At 45.0% G+C, this 23,258-nt stretch overlaps 2 protein-coding genes and 1 long non-coding RNA gene across 12 annotated transcripts in view; 1 reads left to right on the top strand and 2 right to left on the bottom strand.

The window, feature by feature from the left end:
- Positions 1-4,567, bottom strand: part of DCTN4 (dynactin subunit 4) — a 29,886-nt gene extending 25,319 nt beyond the window's left edge. Inside the window, exons 1-2 of the mRNA XM_008692504.2 lie at positions 4,384-4,567; positions 1,420-1,490 (exon numbers count right to left, since the gene is read on the bottom strand). Of these exons, the coding sequence (XP_008690726.1) occupies positions 1,420-1,490; positions 4,384-4,518 (206 nt within the window). The 5' untranslated portion in view covers positions 4,519-4,567. The remainder of the gene's footprint in view (positions 1-1,419; positions 1,491-4,383) is intronic.
- Positions 4,568-18,901: 14,334 nt separating this feature from the next.
- SMIM3 (small integral membrane protein 3) overlaps positions 18,902-23,258 on the top strand; it is a 33,846-nt gene continuing 29,489 nt past the window's right edge. The window contains exons 1-3 of one of the 10 annotated variants that reach the window (XM_008692500.2): positions 18,934-19,162; positions 19,533-19,584; positions 22,230-22,413. The gene's annotated coding sequence lies outside the window, so the exon portion shown is untranslated. Of the gene's footprint in view, positions 19,163-19,532; positions 19,585-22,229; positions 22,414-23,258 lie in introns of all 10 variants that reach the window. The other 9 variants (XM_008692499.2, XR_569084.2, XR_005834848.1 and 6 more) reach the window with 9 other exon arrangements.
- Positions 19,340-21,802, bottom strand: LOC103664589. The gene is made up of 2 exons (XR_569082.2): positions 20,151-21,802; positions 19,340-19,562 (listed from the first exon to the last, which is right to left on the bottom strand). It is a non-coding gene; the product is annotated as an uncharacterized LOC103664589 (long non-coding RNA).

The raw sequence follows: 23,258 nt of genomic DNA, 5'->3' as shown, positions 1-23,258 counted from the left end.
TGTTCACTGATATTTTGAGGATTAAATGATAAAATTAATGTGTGGAGAGCATACAAAACAAAACCGTGTCTGGCTTATCAGGAGCTATTTCTTGGGTTCAGCAAAGAAAAGTCATAGTGGTTCACATCCATAGAGGTATAAGGGTATGACTGGTGGCAAAGGACTTTCACACTAAGCTAAAAACCAAATGGCACCCAGTGGCAATGAGCACACCTACTACCCAGATCGTGGTTTTTAATACCATTTTCCAATAAAAGGAACCAGGGCTCCTTGGAGAAATGGCTAATTCAAGGACTGAGGCAGAGTCCTGGGGTGAGCCTGGAATATCCTGTAGGACCAAAAACTTAAAAAATGCTCAAATGAATGAACAACCCACCCCCACCTCCCAGTTCATGCAATGACAGGGGTACATCAAAGGGATACAGGAGTCTACTGAAAGGGCTCCCAATTGTCAAAGCTGGAACAATCTGAGCAAAAAAAATAAAGTGGTACTGGATTATATCCTAAGGTATAAAATCAATATTTGTGCTTTAAATAAATGATTAAATAAACAAAAAGGGGAGGAGATAAATATCTGCCATTCAAAAGAATTCCAAATAATTTAAGCAGAGAACTCTCACAGAGGGGGAACATAACTCCCAGCTATTTAAGTGTCGGCTCTAAGAGTGTTTTCCTTGCAGAGAGTACAGTATAAAAAGGGAGAAAAAAAGAGTACTCTACATCGGAGAAACCTGACAAACACTACCTCAAGCCAGATCATCGAGGCTAACATCAACAGTGATAAGTTCTATTGACAGTATGTACCCTTGGTGGGATGTAATGAAAGACGCACTTTACCTCTGTGGTTTTCCTCCCCATAACGCATTTCCCCAGCTGACAAGAAAAGCATCAGATAAATTCCATTGGAGGGACATTCTACAAAATATCTTACCAGTACTCCTCAACACTTTTCAGGTCCTCAAAACCAAGGAAAGTTTAAGAAAATGTCACAGCAAGAGAAGCCTGAAGAGACATGACTATTAAATATAACATGGGTCTCCTAAATAGAATCCAAGAACAGAAAAAGGAGTTAGGGAAAAACTGAGGAAATCTGAATAAAATGAAGTACTTATTTAATAATAAAGTATCAATGTTGTTCATTAATTGAGGTAAATATACTACGCTCACGCAAGATGTTAACAATAGGGGAGACTGTATGAAGTACACAGAACTCTCTGTACCGTCTTCACAGTAATTCTTAAGTCTAAAACTGTTCTAAAATAGAAGATTTAAAAAAATCAAAGGACATTTCATCTTTGGCAAAGGTGATGCTAAAAAATGAAAACCAGCTAGTTAAAAATGAGTTAATTTCATTTGTTTTCTTACCAGCTATTAAAAAAATAGTTGAGGAAAACAGAAAAAAACAGATCCCAGTCTTACCTGTTCTTTTTTAGTTTGGCTTCAGCTGATGGCATATTTTCTAAGCAACTAGGACAATAATGGGAGTCCACCTAGAAAGAAACAAGAAATCAAAAATCAGAGGAAAAGGCACTCAGTCTAGCTTGTATATACATCTATGCCAAATAGTGAATTCTAAAATATATTGCAGCAAAAAGTGAGAAACCACTGATATACCAAAGGACCTAGACTGTTTTCAGCTTAGGTTTTATTCTTCAACCATGTTTTTTCTTATCTTCTGTATTTCCTAAAACCCTTCCGTTTTTTCCTTTCTGATCTTTCCTGTTCCCTTTCATCAGGATTTTATGTAATTGATGTGTTAAAAGTTGTCTGTGGAAAAGTAGAACTCTATGATAATCTAATGACAGACTAATAAATAAAATAACCCAATTTGTGAAGCTGTGATCAAATATCCTTCCACTCTTTTACACTGTTTAGCTTTAATGGACTGTAATAACTTGACCACACTTAAATTGTTAAGGGAGACTTAAAAAGTTTTCTCATTACTAAAGTATTACATGTTCACAAAAGCATAAATTAACATTTACAAAATCAGCTTTAGCCAACTGATTAGAGATTTTTTTTTTTAAAGATTTTATTTATTTATTCGACAGAGATAGAGACAGCCAGCGAGAGAGGGAACACAAGCAGGGGGAGTGCGAGAGGAAGAAGCAGGCTCATAGCGGAAGAGCCTGATGTGGGGCTCAGTCCCAGAACGCCGGGATCACGCCCTGAGCCGAAGGCAGATGCTTAACCGCTGTGCCACCCAAGTGCCCCTGATTAGAGATTTTTAAATGGCAAATTAAACTACTAAGCTAGCAAGATAGTCTTATTGTATTTAACTCAAAAACACAGAAGAAAATTAAATTCACTGTATTTTTTAAGTTCTGAATAATTATTTTCTTTAACGTAGGCATATCCTATTTGACAATTCTAGAACTCTAATCACCTACAGATATAAAGACAGATGTATATGAATATAAATACTATGATAGAGAGGCGCCTGGGTGGTGCAGTCGTTAAGCGTCTGCCTTTGGCTCAGGGCATGATCCTAGCATTCTGGGTTTGAGCCCCACATCAGGCTTCTCCACTAGGAGCCTGCTTCTTCTTCTCCCACTCCCCCTGCTTGTGTTCCCTCTCTCGCTGGCTGTCTCTCTCTGTCAAATAAATAAATAAAATCTTAAAAAAAATACTATGATAGAAACTGGCTTCTTTTTTCATCATCTGCTATACACAGGACCACCTTTGAAAAAGTCACTGCTCAAATTATCTCCAGGAACATAAAACACAGTATCGCTAACTAACATTTGCACTTACTCATCATAAAAGGCAAAATATAATTTGTTCCTTCTTGTGGCTCTTTTCAAATTATGCCTGTCCCTTCATGTGCAGCTCCAATCCCATGTTCACCATTAGAACTTTCTGGACTCCTCCAGCCCTCACTAGCCTCATCCTTCCCCAAACCCTAAATGGCCTCCACTTCACAGGTGGAGGTACACACGAGTCCGTAAAAGATGCAGTCTAAGACAGAATGTCCTAGCTCAAGATATCATCAGGAATCATGGAGCCTGAGCTCTCTAATGACCAAGTGGGAATCTAATCCAATAAATTCTGGAGGTATAGGTGGAGCTGGAACAGGAAAGCATCTAAAAGAGAAAGGACCTGCTAAAGAGATAGACACAAGAGAAAATGCGAATGGAGAAAAAATACAAGAAATATCATGTATATAATATGGCATTGATTTTTCTCTTGTATTACTTAATTGCTTTCTGGGACTACTCTTACTATTATGAAAAATACACCCAATAAAATTATTATTAATGTGTAAAATGGCTTATAGTATAAGACACGTTTTCATATGCATTTTTAACAGCCCAGGGATCTTCAATGAAGTTCCCTGAATCATGTTTCAAATCCTGATTTGAAAGGCTGCTGAGTTTCAAATCCTGGTCCTCCTTGCCACTCCCAAATTTTTGGCTGTGTGACCTAGGGCAAACACTGTGTCTGTTGCTTTAACTATAGTTCTTTTTTTAAAAAGGTATCCATTCTATTGGCCTGTAGGATCATTAAAGGAATTTACATAAACCACAGAGCATATAGAAAGCACTGAATAAGCGTAACTGTTACCAGCAGCTTTCCCTTAACTAGACTGTGAGTCGCTCAACAACAGGATTTATGTTTTACTCGTCTTTTAATCCCCAAAGCTTACTGAACGACCAAGATGTGTCAAGTGCTGTAGAAGCTTGGGGATTTTGTTATTTGGTACATTTCTTTCTTTCTTCTTCTTCTTCTTCTTTTTTTTTTTTTAATGGGGTGGGGTGTTTTACGTTATGAGCAATCCCACTTCCAACGCCCACTTGTGCCTGAGAAGGACAGCACCATAGCCTCTGGAGAAGCGCCACAAGCTTCTTAGGACAGGCCTTATTCTAAGCGCTTTTCATCCAACTCGCCCGAACCCAATCTCTTCCCAGCTACACGCCTTGGCCTGAGCCAGAAAGCACAGCAAGGCCCAGTTTCTGGCCAAAAACTTCCAGGATGGGAGGGGCATGAATGAGAATGCCTGTGGGCTCCACCCTACAATCAGTCACGGAAAGACGGCATATCGCCCCTCAAGTGGCCTGAATAATCACCCCCACATTTTCCTCCCCAGCCCACCCAACTGCCACCCCACCCCCCCAGGAGACGGCCAGGGTCCCTAAAGTCAGGTTTGTCCTATCCGAGGGCGCTATAGAACCAAAGGTCCGCTCAGCCCCACCCAAGGCCGCTCCTTCTTTCCAAATGACAAATTATAAGCAAATTAAATCGCCAGCAAATCTGAGTGACGGAAGACATGGCCAATCAGCAAGCTAAGAAAATGACTACCCGCCAGTCGCGGTGACTAGGACGAACCCTTCCCCCCTCCTCCCCCAACACACACACACACTCTTCACGGGACGACTGCATTACCTCGTGAGACACACATTCCAGCGACCGCAGCTCGCTACAATAGCGGCAGAAATAAAGCTGTGACAGTGGCGCCCGAACCTTCTTTTCTCCCTGGACTAGGTAGAGAACCCGCTCCGATTGCAGCAAGGACGCCATCTTGGAGGGGGAGGAGTCAACGACTCTCTCGCCGCGTCACGTGACCCAAGAGCCTGCGTTTGCCTCGCCGCTTTTCCTACGTCTTTCGTCGGAGGCTGCGTAAGATTTCCAACCCCGTGGGGCCTGGCGCCGGGCCCAAGTCGCAGTGCGCGTGCGCAGCTGGAGATCCCCTGTTTCTCCCCCAGCGTTTGAGTGAGCGTGTGCTGGCTGGACGAAGTCCGACCTTTATGTCATTAAGCACGCAATCACAGATCAAATCCAGGCAGGCCAGTGCTCTCCTTTTCCTTGTTTCTTCCAGAAAGAAAGATTGCTCTTTTGTTTTATTTACAACTGCCTCTCCTGCCCTCACCTTCCAGGTCGACTTCCAGAAGGTAGATGGAGGGTCTCATGGACAGAGTGCCTTGGGAACTGGAAAGTGAATAGTCACACCAGTACTTTCTTTTGACTGTCTTGCCACTGACCTGTAGGAAATCTTCACAGACATTATCTCGTTTGCACTTTGACTGTTGAGTTCCTCCACGCAGAAGCCATGTCTCATTCATTTCCAGGTTTCCAGTGCTTAGAATTAGGACTAAGTCTGTACTATGGGCATTCAGTAACTTCTGGTTAATGGAGGAATTAAATCATTGAGTGAACAGTGTTGCTAGGTGTCATTTACATTTTTTCTAGTGCATAACCTAAGGGTTAGATATATAAAATTACCACCTATAACCGGCCTAGCAGAGACTGGAGCCCAGGTTACCTGCCACCAGCTCTGTTCTCCTCTCATTGTACTAAGGTATTATTTACCTGTCTGACATTGGAGTTGGTGATTGAAAATGGAACTGAATATTAATACTAGCTAGCATCTATTGAATACTTACTGAATGCAAGGCGCTGTGACAAAACTTTGCATACATTGTCTCATTTAATTTTCATAAAAACTCCAAAAGGCAGGTACTATCATTTTTATTTTGCACTGAGGGAAACAGGCTCAGAGAATGACAATGACTTGTCTAAGATTTCATAAATAGCAGCAGAACCCTGTTCTGTCTGACTCCAGAGCTTGCATGCATTACTCCTATGCGTACTGCCTCTAGCATATTTCCCCCCCAGCTTTATTGAGGTATAATTGACAACTTAAAATTATATATACTTAAGGTGTACACCTCGATGATTTGATATACGTTGTGAAATAATGAACTCAAACATGCTAATTAACATATCCATCACCTCACAGTTACCATTTTCTTTTTTTCTCTTTCTTTCTTCCTTTTCTTTTTTCTGATGACACTTAAGATCTACCCTCTTCGCAAATTTCAAGGATATAATGTATAATATTGTTAACTATGGTCACATTGTTACACGTTCAATCTCCAGAAGTTATTCGTCTTGCATAACTGAAATTTTGTACCCCTTGACCAACATTTCTTCATTTCCTTCTCCCACCAGACCTTGGAAACAACCATTCTCTCTGCTTCTATGAGTTTGATTATTTTAGACTCCATATATAAGTGAAATAATGCAGTATTATCTTTCTGGGTCTGGCTTATTTCACTTAGGATACTGTTCTCCAGGTTCATCCTGTTGCTACAAATGGCAGGAGATATATATTTATATATTTATGTTTATATTATATTTATATTTCAGTTATTGTGTATATATTTGTATATTACATTTTCTTTATTAATCTGTTGACATTTACATTGTTTCCATATCTTGGCTATTGTGAATAATGCTGAAATGATCGTGGGAGTGCAGCAATCTCTTTAGGATTCTGATTTCATTTCTTTTGGCTATAGACCCAGAAGTGGGACTACTGGATCATAAGATAGTTCTATTTTTAATTTTTTGAGGAACCTCCAAATTGCTTTCCATAATGACTGTACCAGTTTACATTCTCACAACAGTGTACAACAGTTCTCTTTTCTCCACATCCTCAGTAACACTTGTTATCTTTTATCTGATAATGGCCATTCTACCAAGTGTGAGGCGGTAGCTCATTGTGGTTTTGATCTGCATTTCCCTGATGATGAGTGATGTTGAGCATCTTTTCATATACCTAGTAGTCATTTGTATGTTTTCTCTAGAGATATATCTATTCCGGTCCTTTGCCCATTTTAAAATTGGGGTATTTATTTATTTATTTTGCTATATATTTTGGATATTAACTCCTTATCAAATATATGATTTGCAAATATTTTCTTCCATTCTGTAGGTTGCCTTTTCATTCTGTTGATTGTGTTTTTTGCTATGCAAAAGGTTTTTATTTTTTTTAAAGATTTTATTTTATTTCTTTGACAGAGAGTGAGAGAGCACAAGCAGGGGGACTGGCAGAGGGAGAGGGAGAAGCAGGCTCCACAAGCCGGATGCAGGGCTCCATCCCAGGATCCTGGGTTCACAACCTGAGCCGAAAGCAGACACTCAATCCACTGAGCCACCCAGGTGCCCCTGCTATGCAAAAGGTTTTTAGTTTGATGGAATCCCACTTGTCTATGTTTGCTCTTGTTGCCCAGAGCCTGCAGGTAGAGAGAGGCTACAGACTTGAGCTGACTTCACATGAAACATACCTTTTGGAGCACTGCTTTTGAACAATTCAATTCAATGGACAATTATCTGGTCCCTATGTGGCAGGTACTGGGGAGGGAACCAGAGATTAATGAGATAGTTCCTGCCCTCAGAGGGCTCAGAGTCTAGGCCCTAGAGCAGTGTTTCTCAAGTGTGGCCCTGGATCACCTACACCGAGAATTACCATTATAAATGTAGATTCCAGGCCCTTATCAAGACCCAAATCAGGGGACGACTGGGTGGCTCAGTTGGTTAAGCCTCTGCCTTCAGCTCAGGTCATGATCCCAGGGTCCTAGGATGGAGTCCCGCATCAGGCTCCTTGCTGGGCGGGGAGCCTGCTTCTCTCCCTGCCTGCTGCTCCCTCTGCCTGCCACTCTCCCTGCTTGCGTTCTCTCTCTCTCTTTCTCTCTCTGACAAATAAATAAATAAAATCTTTAAAAAGAAAAAAAGACCCAAGTTAGAATTTTTGGGGGTGGGGTCCAGAAATCTAAATCTCTGTTAAGCTTCCAGGTAAATCTCATGGCCACAAAATTGGAGAACCACTGTTTTTTTGTAATCACTTGTTTAATTTCCTGTCTTTGGCCCCAGGACTGAGCATGGCAGGCCTGGTCTCTGCTGCTTTCTGAGCATTGGTAGCACTGCCTTGCAGGTATCAAATGTTCCCTGCCCCCTGTGCTGTAGAATATGAAAAGTCTCCAATGGCAGAAAACTAAAGCATCCTGCCTATCTCTTGCCTGGCCTCTCTCCCCACCTCCGGGGGCTGGATTCTATTCTCCATGATTCTGGTTCCACAGAGCCCTACCTGTCAGTCTCTGAAAATTAGACCTCACTTTGGAGATCTATGTTCCAGGGCCAACTCCATTCCCTGGGCCCAGGTCCTCCCCAAACCTTTGTCTCCTTTGAACTATATGATTGCTACATGAATACCTTCTTGGGATCCCTCTGGAAATTCACCTGGCAAACCTGGAGGTGTGAAAGAGTGAACATTCTATGGGACAATCATTGACCAAGGTAGGGTGGGAACCTGTGAATAAATGCCCCCCTCTTCTTTGCCCTAGACATTCTCAGTGTATCTTTAGAGGGTACCAGCAGGATCAAGCCCTAGTTGCATACAGTGGTGACCAGCTTGATAATGTGCCCTTGTACTAACCTTTCTTTCAACTGGTTGACTTTTCCCAGCTCCCTGCCTGCAAGCTCTGTTGTCCAAGGGGAGTTGAGGTTAAGATAGGGACCCACAAGTGAAGCTGCCGGATAACTGGTAACCACATTTAATATTTATTGGCTTTGAGCCCTTGTGAAAAGACCAGACCAGTTTATACTCTCACCATAAGTATCTGAGACTCCCATTTCCCCACCGTTTTGCCAACATAGAATATTATCAAATATGGGTGAATAATTTTACACTTTCTAGCTATGTGATTTTTTTTTAAGATTTTATTTATTTATTTGACAGAGAGGGAGAGGACAAGCAGGGTGAGTGGCAGGCAGAGGGAGAAGCAGGCCTGAGCAGGGACCCCCCCCCCCCAAACTGGGGCTGTGAGTCGCTCAACAACAGGATTTATGTTTTACTCGTCTTTTAATCCCCAAAGCTTACTGAACGACCAAGATGTGTCAAGTGCTGTAGAAGCTTGGGGATTTTGTTATTTGGTACATTTCTTTCTTTCTTCTTCTTCTTCTTCTTTTTTTTTTTTTAATGGGGTGGGGTGTTTTACGTTATGAGCAATCCCACTTCCAACGCCCACTTGTGCCTGAGAAGGACAGCACCATAGCCTCTGGAGAAGCGCCACAAGCTTCTTAGGACAGGCCTTATTCTAAGCGCTTTTCATCCAACTCGCCCGAACCCAATCTCTTCCCAGCTACACGCCTTGGCCTGAGCCAGAAAGCACAGCAAGGCCCAGTTTCTGGCCAAAAACTTCCAGGATGGGAGGGGCATGAATGAGAATGCCTGTGGGCTCCACCCTACAATCAGTCACGGAAAGACGGCATATCGCCCCTCAAGTGGCCTGAATAATCACCCCCACATTTTCCTCCCCAGCCCACCCAACTGCCACCCCACCCCCCCAGGAGACGGCCAGGGTCCCTAAAGTCAGGTTTGTCCTATCCGAGGGCGCTATAGAACCAAAGGTCCGCTCAGCCCCACCCAAGGCCGCTCCTTCTTTCCAAATGACAAATTATAAGCAAATTAAATCGCCAGCAAATCTGAGTGACGGAAGACATGGCCAATCAGCAAGCTAAGAAAATGACTACCCGCCAGTCGCGGTGACTAGGACGAACCCTTCCCCCCTCCTCCCCCAACACACACACACACTCTTCACGGGACGACTGCATTACCTCGTGAGACACACATTCCAGCGACCGCAGCTCGCTACAATAGCGGCAGAAATAAAGCTGTGACAGTGGCGCCCGAACCTTCTTTTCTCCCTGGACTAGGTAGAGAACCCGCTCCGATTGCAGCAAGGACGCCATCTTGGAGGGGGAGGAGTCAACGACTCTCTCGCCGCGTCACGTGACCCAAGAGCCTGCGTTTGCCTCGCCGCTTTTCCTACGTCTTTCGTCGGAGGCTGCGTAAGATTTCCAACCCCGTGGGGCCTGGCGCCGGGCCCAAGTCGCAGTGCGCGTGCGCAGCTGGAGATCCCCTGTTTCTCCCCCAGCGTTTGAGTGAGCGTGTGCTGGCTGGACGAAGTCCGACCTTTATGTCATTAAGCACGCAATCACAGATCAAATCCAGGCAGGCCAGTGCTCTCCTTTTCCTTGTTTCTTCCAGAAAGAAAGATTGCTCTTTTGTTTTATTTACAACTGCCTCTCCTGCCCTCACCTTCCAGGTCGACTTCCAGAAGGTAGATGGAGGGTCTCATGGACAGAGTGCCTTGGGAACTGGAAAGTGAATAGTCACACCAGTACTTTCTTTTGACTGTCTTGCCACTGACCTGTAGGAAATCTTCACAGACATTATCTCGTTTGCACTTTGACTGTTGAGTTCCTCCACGCAGAAGCCATGTCTCATTCATTTCCAGGTTTCCAGTGCTTAGAATTAGGACTAAGTCTGTACTATGGGCATTCAGTAACTTCTGGTTAATGGAGGAATTAAATCATTGAGTGAACAGTGTTGCTAGGTGTCATTTACATTTTTTCTAGTGCATAACCTAAGGGTTAGATATATAAAATTACCACCTATAACCGGCCTAGCAGAGACTGGAGCCCAGGTTACCTGCCACCAGCTCTGTTCTCCTCTCATTGTACTAAGGTATTATTTACCTGTCTGACATTGGAGTTGGTGATTGAAAATGGAACTGAATATTAATACTAGCTAGCATCTATTGAATACTTACTGAATGCAAGGCGCTGTGACAAAACTTTGCATACATTGTCTCATTTAATTTTCATAAAAACTCCAAAAGGCAGGTACTATCATTTTTATTTTGCACTGAGGGAAACAGGCTCAGAGAATGACAATGACTTGTCTAAGATTTCATAAATAGCAGCAGAACCCTGTTCTGTCTGACTCCAGAGCTTGCATGCATTACTCCTATGCGTACTGCCTCTAGCATATTTCCCCCCCAGCTTTATTGAGGTATAATTGACAACTTAAAATTATATATACTTAAGGTGTACACCTCGATGATTTGATATACGTTGTGAAATAATGAACTCAAACATGCTAATTAACATATCCATCACCTCACAGTTACCATTTTCTTTTTTTCTCTTTCTTTCTTCCTTTTCTTTTTTCTGATGACACTTAAGATCTACCCTCTTCGCAAATTTCAAGGATATAATGTATAATATTGTTAACTATGGTCACATTGTTACACGTTCAATCTCCAGAAGTTATTCGTCTTGCATAACTGAAATTTTGTACCCCTTGACCAACATTTCTTCATTTCCTTCTCCCACCAGACCTTGGAAACAACCATTCTCTCTGCTTCTATGAGTTTGATTATTTTAGACTCCATATATAAGTGAAATAATGCAGTATTATCTTTCTGGGTCTGGCTTATTTCACTTAGGATACTGTTCTCCAGGTTCATCCTGTTGCTACAAATGGCAGGAGATATATATTTATATATTTATGTTTATATTATATTTATATTTCAGTTATTGTGTATATATTTGTATATTACATTTTCTTTATTAATCTGTTGACATTTACATTGTTTCCATATCTTGGCTATTGTGAATAATGCTGAAATGATCGTGGGAGTGCAGCAATCTCTTTAGGATTCTGATTTCATTTCTTTTGGCTATAGACCCAGAAGTGGGACTACTGGATCATAAGATAGTTCTATTTTTAATTTTTTGAGGAACCTCCAAATTGCTTTCCATAATGACTGTACCAGTTTACATTCTCACAACAGTGTACAACAGTTCTCTTTTCTCCACATCCTCAGTAACACTTGTTATCTTTTATCTGATAATGGCCATTCTACCAAGTGTGAGGCGGTAGCTCATTGTGGTTTTGATCTGCATTTCCCTGATGATGAGTGATGTTGAGCATCTTTTCATATACCTAGTAGTCATTTGTATGTTTTCTCTAGAGATATATCTATTCCGGTCCTTTGCCCATTTTAAAATTGGGGTATTTATTTATTTATTTTGCTATATATTTTGGATATTAACTCCTTATCAAATATATGATTTGCAAATATTTTCTTCCATTCTGTAGGTTGCCTTTTCATTCTGTTGATTGTGTTTTTTGCTATGCAAAAGGTTTTTATTTTTTTTAAAGATTTTATTTTATTTCTTTGACAGAGAGTGAGAGAGCACAAGCAGGGGGACTGGCAGAGGGAGAGGGAGAAGCAGGCTCCACAAGCCGGATGCAGGGCTCCATCCCAGGATCCTGGGTTCACAACCTGAGCCGAAAGCAGACACTCAATCCACTGAGCCACCCAGGTGCCCCTGCTATGCAAAAGGTTTTTAGTTTGATGGAATCCCACTTGTCTATGTTTGCTCTTGTTGCCCAGAGCCTGCAGGTAGAGAGAGGCTACAGACTTGAGCTGACTTCACATGAAACATACCTTTTGGAGCACTGCTTTTGAACAATTCAATTCAATGGACAATTATCTGGTCCCTATGTGGCAGGTACTGGGGAGGGAACCAGAGATTAATGAGATAGTTCCTGCCCTCAGAGGGCTCAGAGTCTAGGCCCTAGAGCAGTGTTTCTCAAGTGTGGCCCTGGATCACCTACACCGAGAATTACCATTATAAATGTAGATTCCAGGCCCTTATCAAGACCCAAATCAGGGGACGACTGGGTGGCTCAGTTGGTTAAGCCTCTGCCTTCAGCTCAGGTCATGATCCCAGGGTCCTAGGATGGAGTCCCGCATCAGGCTCCTTGCTGGGCGGGGAGCCTGCTTCTCTCCCTGCCTGCTGCTCCCTCTGCCTGCCACTCTCCCTGCTTGCGTTCTCTCTCTCTCTTTCTCTCTCTGACAAATAAATAAATAAAATCTTTAAAAAGAAAAAAAGACCCAAGTTAGAATTTTTGGGGGTGGGGTCCAGAAATCTAAATCTCTGTTAAGCTTCCAGGTAAATCTCATGGCCACAAAATTGGAGAACCACTGTTTTTTTGTAATCACTTGTTTAATTTCCTGTCTTTGGCCCCAGGACTGAGCATGGCAGGCCTGGTCTCTGCTGCTTTCTGAGCATTGGTAGCACTGCCTTGCAGGTATCAAATGTTCCCTGCCCCCTGTGCTGTAGAATATGAAAAGTCTCCAATGGCAGAAAACTAAAGCATCCTGCCTATCTCTTGCCTGGCCTCTCTCCCCACCTCCGGGGGCTGGATTCTATTCTCCATGATTCTGGTTCCACAGAGCCCTACCTGTCAGTCTCTGAAAATTAGACCTCACTTTGGAGATCTATGTTCCAGGGCCAACTCCATTCCCTGGGCCCAGGTCCTCCCCAAACCTTTGTCTCCTTTGAACTATATGATTGCTACATGAATACCTTCTTGGGATCCCTCTGGAAATTCACCTGGCAAACCTGGAGGTGTGAAAGAGTGAACATTCTATGGGACAATCATTGACCAAGGTAGGGTGGGAACCTGTGAATAAATGCCCCCCTCTTCTTTGCCCTAGACATTCTCAGTGTATCTTTAGAGGGTACCAGCAGGATCAAGCCCTAGTTGCATACAGTGGTGACCAGCTTGATAATGTGCCCTTGTACTAACCTTTCTTTCAACTGGTTGACTTTTCCCAGCTCCCTGCCTGCAAGCTCTGTTGTCCAAGGGGAGTTGAGGTTAAGATAGGGACCCACAAGTGAAGCTGCCGGATAACTGGTAACCACATTTAATATTTATTGGCTTTGAGCCCTTGTGAAAAGACCAGACCAGTTTATACTCTCACCATAAGTATCTGAGACTCCCATTTCCCCACCGTTTTGCCAACATAGAATATTATCAAATATGGGTGAATAATTTTACACTTTCTAGCTATGTGATTTTTTTTTAAGATTTTATTTATTTATTTGACAGAGAGGGAGAGGACAAGCAGGGTGAGTGGCAGGCAGAGGGAGAAGCAGGCCTGAGCAGGGACCCCCCCCCCCCAAATATGGGGCTTGATCCCAGGACCCTGAGATCATGACCTGAGCTGAAGGCAGATGCTCAACCGACTAAGCCACCCCGGAGTCCCTAGCTATGTGATTTAGAAAAAACCAGTTCACTTCCGAGTCTTGTTTCATAACCCATAGAATGGGAAGAATGATTCCTGTTTTGGTGAAAATAGAAAATCACCATGGCTGAGAAAACACTCTGTAAGCTATGTAGTACCAGGCGAATGTAAGAAACGGTCCCTAATTATTCCAAATATGAAAAACCTGAAAGGGTTTTCCTTCCTCTAAAGAATCCTTCAGAGTAAATTCACAATAACAACTAAAAAACCTGGAGTTAGTCACAATTTGGTCGAATGGGATCTTGCAGAGAGGGCCTGAAAGTGAGCCCCCACATCAAAGATTCAGGGTCCCCTGCAGGGTAAGAATCCTGGAGGGCTAGTCTGACCAGTGCTGGCCCTCTGCCGGGGCCACCCTTCTCGTTTGGGTTTCCTGCTAGAAAACTGCATTAACCACAGGTTTCCCTGTGTTGAGTCTGCACACTCATCTAGAAGCCATAGAAAGTGAACAAAGGGGAAAGGAAAAAAGCCCCCCCCCCCCGTTTCTTCCAACCTGTGTTGCCCCTGCCCCCGCCGAGGGGTGCTGCCCGGGAAATGTGATGGTGGTGCTGGCTCCGGCTTATTTCCCCAGTGGAAACATGGCAGAGGGCTGCAGCTATGCCTTCGTTCTGGGAGCGTGGCCACAGACTCGACTTGGAATTGTTTTTCCAGAGCTTCTTACCTTGCCTCGTATCCCTGCCTCTCCTACTGTAGCTAAACCCTTACTCTCACCTAGATGCCCCGGCCCAAAACCTGGGGACTTCCTGGGTGGCTCTTGCCTTTCGATCCTCCCTCCAGCATAGCTCAGCCACCTGCCTCTCTTCATTCTCACAGCCGCTGCCTTCGTTCGGATTCACCAGTTTTCTCTTGGGTGTGTCGCAGCCTCCTGACTGTTCCTTGGTTTGCTCTCCACCCTGAGCCAGAGCGATGTTTCTGAAAGCTGTATTTTGATCTCGATCCTTTTTTGTTATTCAGCTCTCTCCAGTGGCTCTCCCGACACCTACAGGAGACGCCCGCAAACTCTTGGGATAGCATATAAGGTCCCCCAGGCCCTGGGGCCTGCCCACCTCTTCAGCCTCATTTTCCAAGCCCCTCCTACTTACACTCAAGGCCTATCTGACCCTTGCTGAGCCACCAACAAGAATGTGCAGTGTCCTTGTATGCCGTCATGCTTCTGCACGTGCAGTCCCCGCCACCAGGTATAACCTTCATTTGCTTGCTGGCTCAAGGTTCATTTCCTCAGTGAAACCTTGTCTGAACTTACAAAGAGAGACTTGGACATGCTCGCCTTTGTCCCACAGCTGTGTCCTGTTAGAGCAACTGACATACTGCCTTGTCTTTGTTTTCTTAGCAAATCTGTCTTCCCTTCTAGACCATGGCCTGGCAAAGGGCCTGGCCCAGAAGAGAGACTCAATAAATTCTGTTTGATGACATGCATCTGGGACTATTTATGACATGCACAAATTGCTAAATCTGCTCACATTGCCTGATAGAAACGTATTGTTCACCGGTCACCTGACACACGTGTACAGCAAGGCTATGCGGCAGGTGCTATCACTATGAACTCAGTCTTGCGGGTGAGGAAACAGGCTCAGAGAAGTTAAGACTCTTGCCCAAGGTCACGCCAATAGGAAGTGGATGAACCCAGGTCACCTAACTTCCTACTCTACCATCTTACAGATGACGCTATAGCCTATGCTTTGGCAAACTTGTTCTGTAAAGGGCCGGATCGCAAATATTTTGGGCTTTGCGGGCCAAGAAGTAAAATCGAGGATATTATGTAACTATATAACAAGAGAGAAAACTTCTGTTCCATCTCTCTGGATTGCCCATTGCAGGATGGTCAGCATGTGCTGCCCCAAATTGGAGACCTTCTCCCAGCAAAGAATGAGAAAGGCCAGTGTCAAGGGGGGTGGGTGAAGGGGTACAGGAGAGAGAGATACTGCCATCATGCTCAATTTCACTTTCTTCCCCAGTGACCTGTATCTAGGCACCCTTCTTTCCTCCCAGGAGAGCCTGGCCATCTCAACTGGGGCAGACTGAGATTCCTCTGCTCAGTGACTGGCAGTCACCAGTAGCAGAATCCCCTGTGCAGGTGGATATCAGCATGGGCCCCGGGCAGCAGCAAGGCACAGGCACTGGCCTGGGAGGCAGGTCCTGGGAGCAGTGAGGGAAAGNNNATGCCTGGCTTGGTTGCCAAAGCTTACAGTGCCAGCCTGCCTCAGTGGTACCTGCAGGCGTCACAGAGATAGGCAATAGCCATGGGTTGGAGTTTGCTGTCTCTTGCCTATGATAGCATTTTGGTGTGATAGACTGGATGACTTAGAATTGTCACATACCGGAAAGATCCTACTTTAATCCCTGCATCTTCTGGATGGTGAAAACAAATACAGAGGAAGAAATATGCCACAGGTTGTCTGATTCCTGGTACAGTATCCCATTTTCTTTTTTCTGTCTTTTTTTTTTTAAGATTTTATTTATTTGAGATAGAGCAAGAGTGAGCAAGAGAGTGAGAGAGAGCAGCAGGGGTGGGAAGGGAAGGGGAAGAGGGAGAACGAGAAGCAGGCTTCCCACTCAGCAGAGAGCCTGAGGCAGGGCTCGATCCCAGGACCATGGGATCATGACCTGAGCCAAAGGCAGACACTTAACCAGCTGAGCCACCCAGGTGCCCCAGTATTACGTTTTCTCATTTCATAAATGAACTTCCCTGCTTCGTGCCACATCTGTTAATTCATATCCACAGCTGAGTAAGAAACCAGTTGCTTCTCTAACAACACTTAAAAAACAAGAAGGGGTGCCTGGGTGGCTCTGTTGGTTAAGTGTCTGCCTTCAGTTCAGGATCCGGGGATTGAGCCCTCCTCAGGCTCCCCAGGGAGTCTGTTTTCCCCTCTCCCTCTGCCCCTCCCCCCTGCTTGTGCATGCTTGTGCTTTCTCTCTCTCTCTCAAATAAATAAAATCTTCAAAAAAAAAAAAAGAAGGAAGAAAGCAAATGTAAGAGTAAGTGGGATGCTAACTGATAGTCTGTTCAATTTTGCCTTGGAAGTTTGCTGGGATGGCATCCTTCCCATTTAAGGCATGTGAGTTTCACATCTCTAGAGCGCTCTCCCCTTGGCTTCCACAGGCCTTTCCCAAGCACACCTCAAGCCAAAGCAAAGCCTGTGCCCCGCACTCTCCCTTCTCTGGGCTTAGCAGACCAAAGGAAAGCTGATGTCAGTTCTGTGGCCCCACGGAACACTTCCTCTGTGCTCTCCAGAGGATGCGGAGACATGAGCTGGGTGTCCTCTTTCAGCTAGAGGATGCACAGGGCGACCTCGGGCTGACCACTGCAGCTGTTACCCAACTGCTGCTAGTGCTTGAGGCAGACCTCTGGCCTCTGAAGTGCTGGCTCGTAAGGGACAGACAGCTCACGGCCATGCACTCCACTCATTTCCTCCTCCCGCTTGCTTGCCAGCTCGCCCCTCGGAACTCACAATTAGCTCTAGAGACTGTAGCTCTCATGAAATAAGGGTAAACGCCTGGAACGGTAAAGCCAGAAGTGACCTTAAATTAAATTATTTAGTCCACTCTGCTTACTGTAAAGATGAGCTAAAGCCAGCCCAGAAAAGGGAAGGGACTTGGGAAGACCCCAGAGGAAGTTAGAGGTGAAACTAGGGTTCAAACACAGGTCTTCATTCCAAGTTTATTGCCTTCATTATACTTGGCTGGACCTCCATCTCTACACAGTTCACCGCCTACCTCCAAACTTGGCTTCTAGAAGACCACCAGTGTATTGATTGTTGATTTGACTAAAATAATGTCAAAGATTGAATTTCTGCCCAACTCAGTGCCAGACACACAGCAGGCACTCCATAAGCATTTGTTGAATAGATGAATACTACCTTCAGCTGTCTGCAGCTTGCAAGCAGATGGAAGTCAGTGAATTAAAAAATATATATTTTCCTGGGGCGCCTGGGTGGCTCAGTCGTTAAGCATCTGCCTTTGGCTCAGGGCGTGATCCCGGCATTCTGGGATCGAGCCCCACATCAGGCTCCTCCGCTATGAGCCTGCTTCTTCCTCTCCCACTCCCCCTGCTTGTGTTCCCTCTCTCGCTGGCTGTCTCTATCTCTGTCAAATAAATAAATAAAATCTTTAAAAATATATATATATATTTTTTTTTTCCTTTTTATCTTTAAGCAATTCCTTCTTTTAAAAGGTAAAGAAAGAAGGGGGGGCACCTCGGTGGCTCAGTTGGTTAAGTGTCTACCTTCAACTCAGGTCATGATCCCAGGGTCTGGGATTGAGCCCCAGGTCAGGCTCTCTGCTCAGTGGAGAGCCTGCTTCTCCTTCTCCTTCTGCCTGCTGCTCCCCCTGCTTATGCTTTCTCTCTCTGTGTCAAATAAATAAATAAAATCTTAAAAAAGAAAGAAAGGAAGGAAAGAAAGAAAGAATGAAAGAAAGAGAAAAAACAAATGGGGGAAGGGAGGCAGAATGCAATTTTAAATAGAGTGGTAAGGGTAGGCCTGGTGAGAAGTTACATTTGAACAAATATTTGGAGGAGGTAGGAAGCAGGCTGGTGGCTATCTGCGGGAAGAGCCTTCCAAGCAGAGGACAGCCGCTCTAGGGCCTGAGGAACAGCAAGGAAGCAGAGGGGCTGTTAAAGAGTGAGCAAGGGGATGAAGTTGAGGAAATGAAATCTCAGAGGTAAGGGGAGGGTGCAGATCATGTACGATCTTGAAGGACATTTTAAGGACATTGTATTTTTGCCTTTTGTCTTTTTGCTCTGAAGGCAGCAGGGAGTCATTGCAGGATTTCAAGCAGAGCAGTGACATGATCTAACTTACATTTTACAAGGGTCACTCTGGATGCTATTTTGAGGATGGGCTATAGAAAGACGAAGATAGAACAAGGGGTCAGTTTGGAGATGACTGCAGTAATCCAGGCGGGATGTGACCATGCCGTGGACCAGAAATTCTGACTCTATTTTGAAGGTAGAGCCTACAGGGTTTCCCGATGCCCAGCCCGGGCATGTCATGCACACAGACTGCCATATGAAGGGTGGCTTCGAGTCATGCCTCACAGACGCCCATGTCAGGTCAGGGAAAAATCCATTTCATGGTTTGGCTGAATTCAGCCACTGGGAGTTTCTTTCTTTATCAGGACGATCTGTTTCTTCTTTCTGAGGTCAAAATAAAAACATCATGGAAAGGATCAGATGCTTTTATGTTTAAAAAAGGGGGATGAAACCAACTTGTCCGGTCTCTAGTTTACTTTGTTCCAAATCACAAAGCATGATGATTACCACACAGGAAAGCCTATTTCACAAGAGGCCCAGAGAAAGAGCCCGGCCGTTGCTAAACACATTCATCAGACGCTCAGAGCTCCAGCGGGGGTTGAGAAGGCGACGCTGGTGTGGGAGAGCCCAGCCCCTTTGGAATGGTGTCAAGGGCTCCGCCAAACAAGCCTTATACTTTGCTGTGAAGGTAAAACAAGTGAATGAACGCTCAAGTGGGTAGAGCAAAGAGCATATTACGTTGCTAGTACGTATTTGTTACTAGGCCACCAAAATTAGTCTAATTCCTTCATTGACACATGGGGAAACAGGTTCAGACAGAGGAAGTGGTTGGTCTGCAGTGAAACGGGGTCTCTAGCTTATCGAATGAGCACTGAGCGATTTCTTTTATTGCTTCGGTGATTGGGATTTCCAGTCTTGCCCACACTCCCATCTGTGCCTCGTGTTCGCCTCGTACAATTCATTGCTGGGGAGCCCTTTTAGATGCAGAGCTGTCGGTGTTTCATCTGAGACTCTTTCTGCCCTCACAGGGAAGCTTTTCTGTTTCTGTTTGTTTTTAGAGTCCACCTGTAGGACGTTCCAGGACATACCTGTAAGTGAAGAGATCGTAAGGTAATTGTCTTCCTCTATCTGACTTATTTCACTTCACAAACACCCATGAAGTCCATCCATGTTGTCACGAATGACAAGGTTTCATTTGTCTCATGGATGAATAGTATCCATACCACAATTTCTTTATCTGTTCATCCATTGATGGACACTTAGGTTTCCATATCTTGGCTATCGTATACAAACCTGCAATGAACATGGCAGTGCACGCCTATTTTTGAGTTAGTGTTTCTGTTTAAAAGTGGGAATGGAGGGGCGCCTGGGTGGCTCAGTCGTTAAGCGTCTGCCTTCGGCTCAGGGCGTGATCCCGGCGTTATGGGATCGAGCTCCACATTAGGCTCCTCCGCTATGAGCCTGCTTCTTCCTCTCCCACCCCCCCTGCTTGTGTTCCCTCTCTCGCTGGCTGTCTCTATCTCTGTCGAATAAATAAATAAAAAAAAATCTTTAAAAAAAAAAGTGGGAATGGAGCAGAGCGTAATCACAAGGAATACTGCAGCACCCCAGGGCTAGTAAAGCAGGGTGCTGTTTGTGGCCTGAGGTCTGAAGGGGTAAGGAGAGGGAGTACTTACTGCAACCTGGAGTCAGAGAGAGCGATGTGAAGAGGGCCCCCTGACAGGAGCTGGGACCTTTGGGTCCGGGACAGAGCCAGGCATTGGCATGCCCAGGGCGGAAGGTAGAATGCAAAATGCCTCAGCTCCTACAGCCACTCCCCCCTTAGCTGGACCCAACAGGAAGTCAGACATCAAGGAAACCTTCCTTAGTTCGGCTTCCCTCCAAAGCAGACTATGAGATGAAGGTTTAAGTGAAATCATCTGTAGAGGGGTTCAGGGAACACTAGTAGAGGAGTGAGGAACTGATACAGGAAGAGGAGGCAGCCAGTAAGACTGCGTTGTTAAGGGGCACCTGGGTGGCTTAGTCAGCCTTCGGCTCAGGTCATGATCCCAGGGTCCTGGGATCGAGCCCTGCTTCATGCTCCCTGCTCAGCAAGGAGCCTGCTTCTCCCTCTGCCTGCTGCTCCCCCTGCTTGTGCTCTCTCTTTCTCTGTCAAATAAATAAAAATAAAATCTTAAACAAACAAAAAGAAGACTGGGTTGTTAAACCAGCAGTCCGGGGTGGGGATGACTGGAGCTTAGTCCCACAGAGAAACTCTGGGGAACAATGTGAACACGCACCTCAAAACACCTCCATCAGAGGTTGAAGGAGTCAGGTGTTTATGCCTCTATCAGCATCTTTGGCCGAGGGCTGCTCCTGGGGATGCGTGTGAATTCCTAGGTACTTTGGGATTGCCAGGCTGGCAGGCTGGGCTTGGTGGGAAGAGCCCTCAGCCACATGGGAGCAGGTGCTGGCAGCTGAGAGCCTGGGGAGAACTGAGCTGGGGGAGCTCAGGGCATTGACAGTGTCCCACTGATGTGGGCTACATGGATGTGGGCCACAGCCCATACAGATGCACGGTCCATGCATGTCGCAGGATGGAGGCGTGTGTGGAGGGTGATTCCAGAGGGACAAATAAAACTTAGATGCATATTTAAAGTAAATAAGTAGGGGCGCCTGGCTGGCTCAGTCGGAAGACCATTGACACTTAATCTCGGGGTCATGAGTTCGAGCCCCACGTTGGGTGTAGAGATGACAAGCGAATAAATAAATAAAAGCTTAGAAAGGATTCAGGGTTAAAGACAAAAAAATAAACTAACTGAGTAATATTTACCAATACTCTCTAAAATTTAATAGCACTGTTTAGGTTTCAAAAGAATTTTTCCTCTTGATGCTCCCAATTCCTGTCCTCCAGCCTCTATCATAGTCATGCATCTACCGGTCTGACTGCGCTCGTCCATCGTGCATCGTGCCTCAGCTGGGGCAGGAATTATTCCTTCCATGGAGCAGAGAACAGAGGCACGACAGGGCAGCTCTCGGGGAGTAGGAGGCAGTTAGCTGGGAGACATTAGGAACGGTCCTGCCACTTCCTGGCTGAGTAATCTTAGGCAAGTCAGCATGCCCCCTTTGGGGCTCTGTTTCCCCATGTGTAAAATGGAGGTTAATAATGTTTGCACCACAGAATTTCTGCAAGGACTCAGTGCATGTAAAATCCTTGCTACATGGCAAATGCTAAAGAAGTGTTCTTTAATCTTTTGGGGGAAAAAAATAAAGACAAAGGCTTTTATTTTATATATTTTTTTCTTCTTTTTTGAAAAAGATTATTTATTTATTTATTTGAGAGAGAGGGAGGGAGAGGGAGAAGCAAGCTCCCCTCCTGAGCCAGAGCGTACTCGGGGCTCCATCCCAGGACTCCAGGATTACGACCTGAGCCAAAGGCAGACACTTAACCCACTGAGCCACCCAGGTGCCCCGATTTTTTTTTTCCTTAAGACCACATTTACTTCAAAAATTATACTGGTTGGGGGTGCCTGGGTGGCTCAGTCAGGTAAGCAGCCAACTCTTGGTTTCGGCTCAGGTCCTGATCTCAGGGTGGGAGAGGGAGCCCTACGTGGGGCTCAGCGCAGAGTCGGCTTGGGATTCTCACTCCCTCTCCCTCCACCCCTCCCACTCGTGCTCTCTCTCTAAAATAAATAAATAAATCTTTAAAAGATTTTAAAAATTATACTGTCTGGACTATGATATCTGCCAGTAATAGGCATTCTCTTCCCTCTCAGCTACATGATGATGATAATTGAACACTTTGGAATTAAGCCAGGAGAGTGAGCGCAGATAATTACAACCCCGCTCATGAGACCATGTGACCATCGCTCCACCTGAAAACTGTTATGTGAAAGCCTTCCGTCTCCATTTCTTCCTTCCTGTCCGCTCAGCAACTTGTTTTCGTCTCAAATGCCACAGGTTTGGAAAATCCCATCATTTTACCTTCTTGCCTCATCACTAGTTCAATGAGGTCTTTCGACTACGATTAAAAAAAGGTTGTAATAAAAATAAAAATCCCTGCATCTAGTTTTTAGGTTAAAGGCACATTTCTTTTGAAAGTTAGCAAGCCAGTGGGGGCTTCCCCAAAGAGTTAAGAGGGCATTTTGCCCAAGGATCTGTACAGTGGAAATGCTCTTGGGAATTGTTCCAAGGAGAGAGGGGAAGGGAGAGAACAGTCATCTCAGGAGTCCTGCTGCCCAGTGCCTGACTTTGGGGGAAGAACTGAGCTGTTGAGGAACCTGTAAGCAGGGAGGTGATGTCTGAGCTGCACATTTCCATAAGCAGAACAAGGTGGATTATTCTGCAAGGATATGCTTGTAACTCAAAACTGTAGCGATCTTAAGATTCTAAGTCTTAGCTTTGAAAGGATTTTGGAAGTGCAAGTGACTTCAAAGAATATCTAATTCAACTCCCTTCTTTTCACTTTTGGGGCCAAAAGACCTCGAGAAGGATGGGGACACACTGAAGGTCACATGGCAAACTAGCGCTAGAGCCAGCACAAGGAGCCACGGTTTAGAACTGTTTGGTGCCCGTTTAGTGCCCTTTCCATCGTGCCCATGATGCACTCACTTCCCCCTGTCTCACCAGCCCCCCACCATTCCAGTGGCGTCCTCTGCAATATCTTCCTGCTTGCATGCCTCCACTGTTAAGGAGCTCAACACACACACACACACACACACACACACACACACCCATCCGACTGGTTCTGTTTCTTTGGAGAGCCATGACTAATACAGTAAGTTTTCAAGCATCCAACTGCCTTT

Source organism: Ursus maritimus, unplaced genomic scaffold (genome assembly GCF_017311325.1).
Source record: "Ursus maritimus isolate PB19 unplaced genomic scaffold, ASM1731132v1 scaffold_15, whole genome shotgun sequence".
In the NCBI taxonomy this organism is placed as follows: domain Eukaryota; kingdom Metazoa; phylum Chordata; class Mammalia; order Carnivora; family Ursidae; genus Ursus; species Ursus maritimus.
Note: the sequence above shows the minus strand (reverse complement) of the source record. Positions and strands in the feature narration are given on the sequence as shown.